At 29.0% G+C, this 13,932-nt stretch overlaps 1 protein-coding gene across 3 annotated transcripts in view; it reads left to right on the top strand.

The window, feature by feature from the left end:
* Positions 1–1,375: 1,375 nt before the first annotated feature.
* tmod (tropomodulin) overlaps positions 1,376–13,932 on the top strand; it is a 301,961-nt gene continuing 289,404 nt past the window's right edge. Inside the window, exon 1 of one of the 3 annotated variants that reach the window (XM_065515195.1) lies at positions 1,376–1,767. In XM_065515195.1, coding sequence (XP_065371267.1) covers positions 1,537–1,767 — 231 coding nt within the window. In that variant the 5' untranslated portion in view covers positions 1,376–1,536. The remainder of the gene's footprint in view (positions 1,768–13,932) is intronic. The other 2 variants (XM_065515198.1, XR_010576844.1) reach the window with 2 other exon arrangements.

The raw sequence follows: 13,932 nt of genomic DNA, 5'->3' as shown, positions 1-13,932 counted from the left end.
GTTTATGGATGTGTGGTAGTATTAATAAAATTAAATTTATGTTTGTGTAAGTGTGTGTGCGTTTGAATGTATGTTTCGAAAATAAAACATTTTGTACAAATTACTTGAACATTTCAATCGTTTTGTACAACGCAACGTCGGTATCGCTTTAGAACTAAAATTATTTTCGTTTAAATCTTCAACTCATTTGTAAAATTAACATTTTCATAGACGTCATTCAACAGGATATTTGAAAAACTAATAGAAATTTAGAAACATTTGAAATGAAAATTTATAAATTTTTCTGATTCAAAATTTGTTTAACACATTTTCTTTTCCATCTGTTATTTGCTGTCCAAATGATATTTTGTTTGTGAATTTTTTTTGTTTATGACAAGAGACGACTACGAAGAAGGCGACAAAACGTTTTTCAGTTTCTTTATTTGTATTTCTGTCATAATTCGGGTCTCTATATGTAGGAATTTGTTAAAAATTTGTACTCAACAACAACTATAGATACATGTGTACATGAGAAAAACAAAGTGTGACAATAATAATCGTGGTAAAAGAACAAATTTTTAATACTCGTACGAACAGATAGATATTTACGTTTCTCCCATAGCCGATACAACGATATACATATATTTTCTTTGATTTGTTCGTTTTGTTGTTGTTTTTGTTAATTTCGCAGTCGGTAGAGTGTTAAAAAAATTATCTTTTATTAAATTTTATTGTTTGTTTGGTTGTTGTTTTTCAACATCATCACCACCACCAACCAGCAGCAGCATCATTAACAAAACAAGATCGTTTTTGTCGTGCAACTCGTTGATCCATCCACCAACTAACTCTGGCGCGTTTCTGAACAGAAAATTTATTTAAAAACACAAACCCCAACAAAAAAGAAACAAATTTATAATAAATTATAAATGTAAAATTAACAACTTATTGCTAAATTTATTAAAGCAAAGAAATATTTTATTTGAAATTGTAGTGTAAAACAAGTGTAAAAGATAGCAAAAAATTATATATGAAACCAAAACAAATTTTAATAATATTTTAAAAAGTTTTATTAAAAATACTAAATCAAATTTCAAAATTAGTTTTTCTTACAAAATGTTCTTAGTGTTTATATAACCTTAAAACAAATTATAAAATATCATATAATCTTTCTTTCATACAAAACCAAAAAAAAAAAAAAACAAGAAAATGTTCAGTTTTATTTTTTCAGGAAAATTATTCAAAATTTATATTTATTTCCCCAAGTGCTAGTGTGAGTGCGTGTGTGTGTGTTTGTTCATTTATTTATTTGAAATATTTTTTTTATCTAAATTTTAGAGTATAACCAAAGAAAAAATTAAGAAAAAAATCAATTTGTATAAACATACCAAACACCCTAAGGTTAAATAAATACAAGAGCAACAAAAATAACAAAATATTAAGAAAGAAAAAAAAACAACCACAGAAAATTTAAATCAACAACAACAAAAATTATATACTTAGTGTTTTTTGATTTTTTTGGAATTAAAACATTAATAATAAAAAAAACCCACCTACAACATGTCTGAAATGGAAGATGTCATGTCCACCGAGGAGCAAACTCCCTCCGCTGATACCACCCCAGCTCCAGCTGATGAATCTACCAAGAAAACCGAGTTGGTAGATGAAACAATGGAAGTAATACCGGGCGAGAAAATCGTTACCGAAGGTATTGATGAGGATGGCGACGAAGTGGAGGAGGTCACTGAAGTGACTCGCAAAGTTGTGAAGCGTACTATGAAAATTACTGAGGTATGTTTCCCTACCTATCCTAGTTAGTTTGATTCAATATGAAAAGGGTTTTATGAAAATAAGTTAGTTTTATATTCTAAGACAACATGTTTCAATTCTGGGTACATGGTCTTAAGCTTAAACATTGCATTCTAATTTAAATATTTTAAAATATTAATTTGACAAAAAATCATTTTCATACTTCAACTTTGATTTAAATTATGTTTTCTTTTAAATTACTATGCTTTCAACAATTGATGAAATACTTAATATATGGGCAATTCCATGTCATAGTACGTGACATTTGTACGCCTATAGACTGGAATAGATTTTGCAAAAATAACAGTACCTGAAAAATAATTTGGTCTTTATGTTCCATTCAGAGGCTACTACATTTTTAAAACAAAAATAATAAGTTCTTTCGAAACATTGTTGACCAAAATATCGAGCGAAATAACGGTTTATCGTACGTGAAACATGCTAAAATTTGCGAATCGTAAATCAAATATTTTACCTTTACAATCCCTCATATTTAAAAAATACAATCTTTGGATGATTTTATAATAAATACAATTTAATATCACACTGATTTTTCTCTTATAGTAAAACAATATATATTCTGTAAATATATGTATACAAAATCTAAAAAAATAAATAGAAAATATATATTCGGTTTCAATAAACAATGATCATAGGGCTTTATATAGGAGATATGATCAGTTATGGACCGATCACCATGAAATTAGGTCGTGTGTTTTGTGTGTATACCAACATTTTTAAGAGATTTATGCACGTTAAAGTGATTTTCTGAAGCGGGTCTATATGGGAGCTATGGCTAATTATGGACCTGGTGACATGAATTTCGTATATATAATAATTATTTGGAGCGAAATTTGTGAAGATACATATATAAATTAAACATTCATGACCAATAAATCCCAATTTCGGGAGGACATTGTATGGGGGCTAGTTGAAATAATGGATCGATTTCAGCCAATTTCAATAGGCTCCGTCCTTGGGCCGAAAAAATTATACGTACTAAATTTTATCGAAATATCTTCAAAATTGCGACCTGTACTCTGCGCACAAGGTTTACATGGACAGACAACCAGCCAGCCAGATGGACGGACGGACATCGTTTAATCGGCTCAGGTAACGATTACAAGTCGATCGATATACTTTAAGGTGGGTGTTAGATTAATATTTTTGGGCGTTACAAACATCTGCACAAACGCATTATACCCTCCCCACTATGGTGGTGTAGGGTATAATTAAATATAGTCAGTGTAATCTATTAATTAGCCTTAAAATGTTGTAATAAGCTCTTCACATAGTAATTATTAGTGTTTTCTCCTACTCAAATCATCTTGGGTTTTTCAGTCGTGGTTGTCATTCTCATGGAATTGCCCATATGTCGTTATTATACCCTTCACCTTCGTGAGAAGGGTATATATAAGTTTGTCATTCCGTTTGTAATTTCTACATTTTTCATTTCCGACCCTATAATGTATATATATTCTGGATCCTTATAGATAGCGGAGTCGATTAAGCCATGTCCGTCTGTCTGTCCGTCTGTCTGTTGAAATCAATTTTCTGAAGACCCCAGATATCTTCGGGATCCAAATCTTCAATAATTCTCTCAGACATGCTTTCGAGAAGTTTGCTATTTAAAATCAGCAAAATCGGTCCATAAATAACGGAGATATGAGCACAAAACCGGGACAATCTAGATTTTTGACCCATTTTTGATCTATATCTGGATTACTAAGTCATTAATATAGACAATATGGATATCTAATGATAGATATTTCAAAGTCCATTGCAACGATGTAGATAAGGCTATAGTAAGTTGGACCTACAATGGGTCAAAATCGGGAAAAATATTTTTTAACCCGAATTTTTTTTTTATCAAAAAATTTGTTTGTCATACATTTTTTACAAAAAAATAAAATTTAAAAACTAAAAAAATTTTACAAAAAAATAAAATTTAAAAACTAAAAAAAAATTTTTTAAAAAAATTTTGAAAACCCATTAAAAAAAAATTTAAATATTAATAATAAACAATTAAAAAAAAATTTAAATATTGTTTACCTAAAAATATTTAAAAAAAATTATTTTAAAGTATAATTTCGTGAAGGGTATATAAGATTCGGCACAGCCGAATATAGCCGAAATTCATAAAGTTTAATGAATTTTAAAACGTATTCAATATAATGTTTCCAATTTAATTTTCATAATTAATATATTTAAAAAAATTCTAAAAATTTACCATTCAAAATCTATTAAACTTTAAAATTTGTTTGTCTTGGAGCAATTGACGATAGTTCATTATCATTATCTTCACTCTATTTAACCCATAACTACTATGTTTACCATCGAAAGATGAATACGGGGAAACTCAATCTTTGTGCAGTAATCATATTCCAACTTTACATCAACTCAATCACTCACAAAATTTATTTATGGAATATTCTGGTTTTAGCTGTTACAACAACAATTCGATTCGAAAGGAAAAGTTGTCGAATGATCTCTTATCACATAAAGGCGGCTTTAGATCAGTGTTTGTAATCTTACAAGTTATTGCTTGTGATTTTTTTGTTTCTTATTTGATAATTTTGAGGGTTCTATAGTGGAAATAAAACTTCGAGTTGTCTTTTTTAGGATAACGTAACAGATTATGCGATTTTTTTCCGAAAAAAATCTTTGTCCGAATAATCGACTTCCAGAAACCCAGGACATCATGTTTTTTGTTCCCTCTTGATCTCACAAATAATTACGCTCATGTGTTTAATATTTGTTTCATTAATATTTTAATAATTTTTTGCTTATATGAATTCTTTGTTTGTCTTAGACTCGGTATAAGGATCTAAAATACATATATATATTTCAGGTTGGTTAGGTTCACAGGCAGCCGTCCATGCCAATCGTCTTATGTACAGCTAGATGAGGTCCATTGATTGTTTACCTGAGGAAGAGAAAAATAAAGAAGAGAAGAGAGATGTAAAAAGAGGAAGGGAAGGCGATAAGTTTATAAGAGTGATAAGTTAATAAGTTTAATAAGAGCAATTTTAGATAGAAGGTAGAGTAGCTAAAGTTGAGAAGAAATTCAGAGAGGTGCCATTTTCATGCCAGGTCTAATTAACCATCTAATTTTTCTAATAAAGGCATCTAGACACCTTATTTCCTTCCCCGATAATTCGGAGAGGTTGCTAAATGATCATTCCTCTAAAAACCTGGCACGCAGATCACCCAGTGCCGGGCATAATGGTCTCTCCCTCCTCCTCCTCATTTTGACAACTCCTGCAGAAGTCATGGTCAGGCAGCCCAAGTCTTGCAGCATGGGTACCGAATGTACAATGCCCGGTGATCATCGCCACCATATTGCTGATTCGTATTCGTTGTAAACCGAGTAGGCCATATCATCCTAGTGGATTCAGTACCCTACCTCGTTTGGTCAAGTTTACTTATCCGTTGTTTACATGTCGACAGCGGAATGCCATATAGGAAGTCTATCACATCTTCCGACATCGAGGCTTCTATCCTCGCCAAGTTATCAGCAATAAAGTGAGTACATCTATTGAATATCTCGCCGTCTCATTCTAGTATGCCCGGCATTCCTTGGCTATGATCGATGTTGTATAAACACCATATTTACTGTCAGTATATATATGAATATCCCTACCAGATATCCTATAATATCTGAGCCAGTTGGGAGCTTTCCTAATTCTTCAGGAATATATCTCGGCCTGAAGAAAACTCCATCCATTTGAGAGTCTAAAGGACCTTCTTATCAAAATTCAGCGAGACCATCTTCAGATTCCATACTGGACGGTATTGAAAAAAAGAAAGTTCCTCAGGGAAAAAGGTCTAGGAGTGCACCTGTTTGTAATAAAAATAATAATAAAAAATTCTGGTGAAGTCACTTGTGTAAATTTCAATATTGAGTAAAAATTCAAAATCAAACGAAAGTCGGTGAAATCTTATTATGAAATTTTCTGTATAAATTTAAGCTAATAATTCCAAATAAATTTACACAAAAGAAAACTAAAACTTTTGTAAAAGATTTGGCTTTTCTTATTTTAAAAAAAAATCCTTTTCATCCTTTCATATAACTTAGCAACAACAATAACTTAGAATTACTTGGAATAAAAACAGTTTGATGTTTATTTTTTATTCTCTCAATTAAAATTAATTTGATTACATATATTCTTTTTTTGATCTTATAATTATTTTTTCCCCAGAAATTAGTCATGCGTTTTATTATGCATTTATCAAAAATATAAAAAATATAAAAAACGACAACTAAAATAAAGCAATTAAAAAATGTAAGCCTCAACATTAATGATTTTTACGCAGAAATTGTTTAAACATTAAAATATATAAATGTATATATTTGCAAATAAAAAATCAGAACACTTGTGGGTATTTTAATCTTGTTTTAAATTTATTTAAAATTTTTAAATTTAAACAGAAACAAATGTAATTTGTTTCAATTTCAATTCAATTTGATTGCGGAACAAAAATTGTCATGATACATCATCATTGTACTTTATACACACTGCTGCTGTCACAGCAGCCACAATAGTAAAGGTAGGGTCAGACTACGCAAATTATTTGACACAAGATGTTTCATGTGTTTGATCAAAACTACATCAAATAATTCATGGGTTGATTTTGTGTTCACACTGTACACATTTATTTGCCATATTTGTTTAATCAAACTACACCGAAATACTATCAAACACACAAAGGGGAAAATATATTTGACTTGTGGTCACATTTATGGTAATATTTGTTCTAAATAATTATTAAATAAAGCTGCAAAACAACTTTAATTTCTTTCATCAATAAATAAGACATTTCTAGAAAGTAAAATATTACCAGATTTTGCTTTACATTTGAAAGAATTATGAAATTTCAGTACTTTTATTTAAGCGTCAAATATTTTATGTTTCTAGTTTGAACACAAAATATTTTTGCACTGCAAACAAGAAAACAGCTGAATTTGGTCAAACAAATTTATTTGCCAATATGAAAACATTCTTGTAATGTGACCAATGTGTGACCACTAAACAGCAAATATTTTCCTGCATTTTGGGTATTTTTTTATTTGATCTTGCAATTCATTTGCAAGATCAAACAGCGTCAAATAACAGCTGTTGCATCATGTGTTATCGCAAAAGTAGTGTTGCTATATCTTAAATTAAAAATCGCTAAATAATGAAAACAAATCGCGAAAAGAACTCAAGCTTGAACAATTTAATAATATAATTATTAAATGTTTATTTATTAAATTATATTACTATCACAATTCATAATTGAAATTGAATGGAAATGTAATCATGTTTTATACTTGAAAAATATTTGAAATATTAAATATTTTTCAAACAAAAAACATATGGCTTGAATTTATGTTTCCTTTTTACTGGAGAATGCTATTGAAATAAAGTGTAATACAACTGTAATTCAATTGCTTGACTATAATTCAAGGCTTGAATTACACTTGCTATCAACTTGAATTCCAGTAAAAATGCTTATTGGTTTTTTAATACATATTATTAATCGAACACGACTTTTTCCAAACTTTTTTCATTCAGAATAAGAACATGTTCACAAATATTGTTAAATTTTATGGAAATGTTTACCTTTTTTACATAAATTTTTAATTAATTCCAATTCAATCGCATTATCTAAAAATTTATAATAAAAATTTTTGTATGATACTAAAATCAGAAAAGTGAAAAATGCTATTAGACATATTCTTCTTCTGCAGTAAAAAAAAAATTAAACAGATCATACTGTTTAAGAATTATTTTTTAATTACAATCAATTCATACTATTTATGTATGTATACAAAATTGTCTTTGATTTTAAATTCAATCTGTATATGAGCAATTTTAAATTTTGAAAATAGACAAACTCCATGTATAAATAAAAAATAATCAAACATCAAACTATGTTAAACGTATAAAAATATAAATCGCATAAAATTGCAAAAATCGCAACATAGACTTCATGTCTTCAATTAGTTTTTCTCCCAGTATGTCATCCTAGGCTGAATGACTTTTATGTGAAGAAGAAGACTTCATTTATTGATGCAATTATTTAGTGAAAATAATTTAAATAACAAATATTCAAGAAATATTGAATATGTATTTATGTTTAAAAAAAAAATAGTGAATTTGTGTCTTTAATTTACTACGAAAAATATTTAAATAATCTCCTCTTATTTTTCCGCCATGCTGAGCAAATAATTTTCTGTTTTTTTCTATTTGCTCAAACAATTATTTTATGAAAGTGTTTGATATAGTGTGACCACACGGCAAATATATTTACTGATTCTTTTTCGCAGCAGTTTGGTCAAACAAAAAGTGAAAAATTAAATTCAATATATGATAACAAAATTCAATAAATCTCTAATAAAATGATTACTTTACAATTCGAAATAAGTGCTTTAACCTTAAAAATATTTACAAGATCAAATTATATATTTTTTAGGTATTTATGTAGCTAGTGGTCACACTTTGTTCACATTAAGAAAATATTTTGTTTGCCGACAAATAATTTTGTTTGACTAAAATCATCTGTTTTGTTGTTTGCTCTAAATTTTATTTGTGGTCAGATTCAGGCAATGAAATATTTGACGATAAACGTCAAATATTAGCTGTGTGTGACCGTACCTTAAGAAACCTCTATATCAAAATGCCTCAAATTCATTTGTTTCTGTTTGTTTTTTTCTAGTTTCTGTTGTTTGATTCGGACATTTTATGGTTTTTATTTGCATTTATCAAAAATTAATTGCGTTACAAAAAAAAAAAAACGGAAACAAAAAAATTTAGATTTTTTATTTAGCAAAATATTGCAAATAATAAATGCTTAAGAGATTTTGTTTTAAATACAAATAAATTCAATTAAGATCATAATAAATGCAAGTGTATGTGTGTACGGTAGGGGATTGTCTGTCTATGTATGTGTGTAAAAAAAACCCAGCAGCAGTGATGTTAACTTTTTAATTTCGATTACCGTACAGCCTTAAAAAAATTACCGTTTTTTAGGTAAAATTACCGTATCCAAAGTTTAGTACAAAAATAATAATATTTTCTTATTGAAACAGGTTTATTTTTATAATTCAATATATCGAGGGCCTATATCCAAAACTCTCTATCTTAAAAAACAACTTTTCAGGAAAGCCAAAAAACTTTTTTTCGCGTATTACTTGAGTTATTAAAATTCGGTATGAAAATCCCTCTATTTCTTCTCAAAATATTCAATGTGTATATTAAAATGAAAAGATAGAGAGAGGATTTTGCATTTTAATAGAATTAAATTATTTTGATTTCATTTATGCCATCGTCAGTTTTTAACGTAATTTATTTAAGAAACGGCTAATAATACAACATTAGATAAAAAAAACTTTAAAAGTAGACACTTTTTTAAGCAAACTCTAACTTTAACCATTTATTTTTATGCCATGGAAATTATATTTTCCAAAAACAAAATGGTAAAATATTTTCATGGTAATTAATTTTTGTAAATGATTGAAAAATGTAAAATTCATGTTCAGCATTCAAAAATTAGTAAAAAAACATGAATTGCAAGAAGAAATTATTCCAAAAAAATATTTGAAAATTACACTAGTTTACAAGGTTTTTGCTCATGAATTGAAACATATGGGGATTTGTGTATTAAGGTCTTCTTACTTTGGAAAAAATATAAAAAAAATCCTGGACGTCAAACTTTTGAGATATTTATTAAAAACGAAACATATAAAAATGTACATTAAATTAGGACAAAAAAATTAAATGTGAAGTGTTTAGTCCTCTTTTTATAATTATTTTCATTTGTCTCCCTCACGACACTTCAACAGTAGTCTCGTAGCATATTCTGATCCCAAAAACCTTGATAATTCCTCTCAAAAAACTTCAAATCTTAATGGAAACGCTCTCCATGTTCGTCACTCATGTGTCCGAGGTTTTCCGGGAAAAAACTCACATGAGAATGTAAATAGTGAATTTTGAGGGATATATTTACACCCATCTGTTCAAAATTATGTAATAAATTCGCAACAATATCTCTGTAATTTTGACTTTTCTTATTCCCCAAAAATTCTTGAACAACAAGTTTAAAAGAATTCCATGCTGCATTTTCACCATCGGTTAATAGACACTCAAATTTGGTATCAACCAAAATTTTTCTTATTTGCGGACCCACAAATATCCCTTCATTTAGTTTAGCGTCTAAAAGACTCGAGAACACGCTGCATAAATATTGAAATGCTTGTTTTGTCTTATCTAAAGCTTTTACGAAATGATTTAATGTATGTAAATAAGCATTTTGCAGTGTTTGTGTTATAGGAAAACCTCGATTTGACTGAATAATTTTTCTGCAAATAAAAAAAAAATGGTCTGGGTTTATTTTACACTTTCTAGAAGACATTTTGATATAGTTTTTACTTTAGAAATTTGTATTTAACAGCGATTTATTAACGTTTATCTACAGGAAAGACGTACTTTTAAACCGTATTTATTTTTTTCCCGTTCATTTTTTTTGGAATTTGTCAAAAGAATACAACTCTGAAAGGATCTAGCAGCTTCACCAGAGTGTTGAGTACCCAAAAACGATGTAAATACTTAATTACTACAATTCGGTACACTACAGTATGCATTAGTAGTACTCAGGGCAGGTGAAAAATAAAAACCCATATATCTCAAAATTTTGACGTATAGGTGGGAAACAAACATGAGCAAAGAAAAATGTTTGATTTGTAAACTAGTGTTATTTGAAAGATAGAGGCTTTTGCATTCGGAAAAAATGAATTGTATAACATAGAGAAATAACAAAAATGCAAATAAAACAGCAAAAGACAATATGGTTGTAAGAAATTCACACCATAGATTAGTACTGTTTTACTGAACATTTTACTATCAAAAAGTAATTTTCGTGAATATCAAAGATAGTGGGTTTTGAATATAGGACCATGTTTGTAAAACAGCAGAATGCCATTTTTATCAACATCAATTATTTGCCTTATAATATAAATTCCGTATCTATTTATTTAAATTCATCCATTTCAACAGCTTCTGGGAAATGCAAAACTAAAGGAATTATAGAAATGTTGGTATCGAACAATTGGGGATTTATGACGATCAGTTTTTAATACTAATTTGTATGTTGAAATATCCATACTTGAAAGACTTGCGATTACTTTACTGCCTAGATATATTTTGTCTAGTGGTAGTTGGTAATCATCATCCTCAAAGTTTTATGATTATTTTAATGAGAAATATGTACATTATATGTAGACACATTATAGAAATATAACGTTTGGGATATAATTTTTAAAAATTTAAACCTTTTAAAATTACCGTACAAATGTAGAAATTACCTGCCTACCGTACAGAGGTCTAAATTACCGTACAATACGGTAATTACCGTACGGTTAACATCACTGCCCAGCAGTTAGGCAAGTTGTCAATGTATAGGACAGTAGTTGTCGCTAATGTCTGCTCACTTGGCTGACTCCAATTCATAGATGTTGTGCCATATGACCCATATATGTTGTTTGTAGTGCAGCGATAAGTCAATTGGCTACTTTATACATCCTAGGTAATCTAGTATGAATACAAGTAATAAGCAATCTAAAGTGTAGCCACTTTAAAGTGGCCATCGGCAGGGGAACAATGCTGTTTAAGGAAAGCTGACGGTACCTTAGATCGCAGCACAGAGGAAAAGGCTAACATATTTGCGGATCACTTAAATACAATCTTTCAACCAAAGTCGACAACAAATAATTTTGAACTTGAGATGCCCAGAAGACATTAGCAAAGTTATTAAAGATAATATAATATTGAAAAAAATCACTTGGAAATGATTCAGTTTTGCAATAATTTTGTTGTCTATAATATTTAATGCGATCTTTAAACAAGAAGTTTTTCCGACAAATTGGAAATCTTCTCAGATAAATACTTGACTGTACCATCCTCTTATAGATCAATAACCGAAGCTATTCGAAAAAGTATCCCAAAAGAAAATCATTTCATTTTTAAATGAGACAAATATTATCCCAGTTCATCAATTTGGTTTCCGAGAACGCCACGGAAAAATTTATCGTATAACTGGAGAGATAAGAAAATGTCGCTCAAGCCTTCGACAAGGTATAGCAAAAAGGCATGGGGGCTAATTACCGCAGTCGAACACGATCGAATACTTATTCGTACGTGAGAGTTTTTCTTATTTTTGGAATTCTCTTATTCGATATCGAATAAAATGTATAGCAAATTGTAATGATTGTGCTCGATAATGAACGAGTTATTACTCGTAATCGAAATAAATTTGCCCCCTGGTATATAAAATAATTGCAGCTACCTCATACCCATAAACTATTGGAATCTTATCTATCGGACAGTTATTTATAGTTAAGTACAAAGATTACGTGACAATATAATATAAGATTAAAGCAGGAGTGTTCTTGGTTCTTGGAAGTGTTCTTGATCCTTCAAGCTATTGGTTATCGGGCTGTCTAAGAGATGTAATTTTAACTGACTATCTGATAGGGTATCCATTCGAGTAATGATCGTTCATTACAATAATTCGAACAATTTTATGTAGAATAAATGTTTAAAAATTTTCATAATTCCAAATTTAAATAAATAGAAATGACTTACAAACATTTTACTGTTTCTGAAATTCGAAAAATATCTAAAGATAAAGGGAGTCTTTCCATCACTGCAGACGAGTGGTCCGATAGCCCTTTCTATAAATATATAAATATTACTGCAAGAAGTTACAATTCTAATAACAAGTTTTTCAAAATGTTTAATTTAGGACTTGAACCAATGAAAATAAAAGGTATGGAATAAAATATTTGTTATTTACTAAAAAAAAGGCTAAATGATTTTAAAATTGATTTCGAAACAGATATTTTAAAAATGACGAGACGGACGTGGTGTGAACATATTGTTACGTTTTAACCTTTTCAAAACGTTGGTTTATTTCCTTTAAATAAACCGGATACTTTTGATTGCAAATAAAATCCGTTTAGTAGTTTAAAAATTGTAACAACACTTTATTTATTTAAAATGTACAACAACAGAATTAAATAGTCACTCAATGTTTTATTTTATACACGTTTATAAATTCTCAGAAATACAGACACACTTTATAATGTACAAGAATTCACTTGAAAAACACAGCACACTTTAAGGCACTCAGTTGATGTTTATTCAAATAGCGTATCTGATAAACTGCCACTATTTATAACACTGCCATCTGCACTCTAGATTTCTCTTTAACTGTCTAGAGGTTTCTAATAGATACGCCATCTGTGGTGTACTTTCTACAATGTTCTTTAACTGAATATTCGAATTCGAATATACGGTCGCAGCAAACAGCGTTGACAACTTACGATCAATGGTCAACTGAAAGCTTTTATTCAATGTTAATAATGCCCACAGATATGTTACAGTTTGCTATTACAGCACTGTTATTTGAAAGCATTTGGCTACTTTTAAATCAGCCGTTAAAATCGTTATATTTGAATTCAAGTAAAATTTCGTAACAATATGCTAGCGAAATATTAGCAGAATCGCAATTAATAATCAAAATATTAACTTAGATTAAAGTGGTGGCAAATGAAACGGTCGTCGAAAGTATTATTGAGGATGATATTTATAATGATTACGTTGAAATAGACGAAGGCCATGATCTTAATATTGCAAAATATTTAATAAATCTAATGATAAACACAAAATTATGCAAAGTTACGTTTTGTTGCAAGAAAAACATGGAAAAACATCGTTGGACATCTTTGTATAAGATGCTAATAAACTTTCTGACTTCAAATTAGCCACATTCACTGGCAATGATATCAAACTTTGGACATATTTGTATAATTCCCTAAGATCACTTGATTAAGCAAAGATTTGGCAACATTAATAGAGCTTGAGGGTATAATACAATTTATTATAAATAATTTAGAAAAAGTGAATAATTCATTTACTAAAGAATTAGCTACTCATTTTAAACCCCGACATAAAAAAGTTCTGCTAGTCAATTGTTTTGTAGATTGTTCGGAAGGGAATCTGATCAGAATAATTCTGATGAACTTTGTTAACGAATGTTTTTAACATTATCTATACTGGAATTGTTAACCTTAACGTTATTTTTGTTTTTATTTAACAATAAAAT

Source organism: Calliphora vicina, chromosome 1 (assembly GCF_958450345.1).
Source record: "Calliphora vicina chromosome 1, idCalVici1.1, whole genome shotgun sequence".
NCBI lineage: Eukaryota > Metazoa > Arthropoda > Insecta > Diptera > Calliphoridae > Calliphora > Calliphora vicina.
The sequence above is the reverse complement of the archived record's forward strand: the minus strand, read 5'-3'. Positions and strand labels throughout refer to the sequence as shown.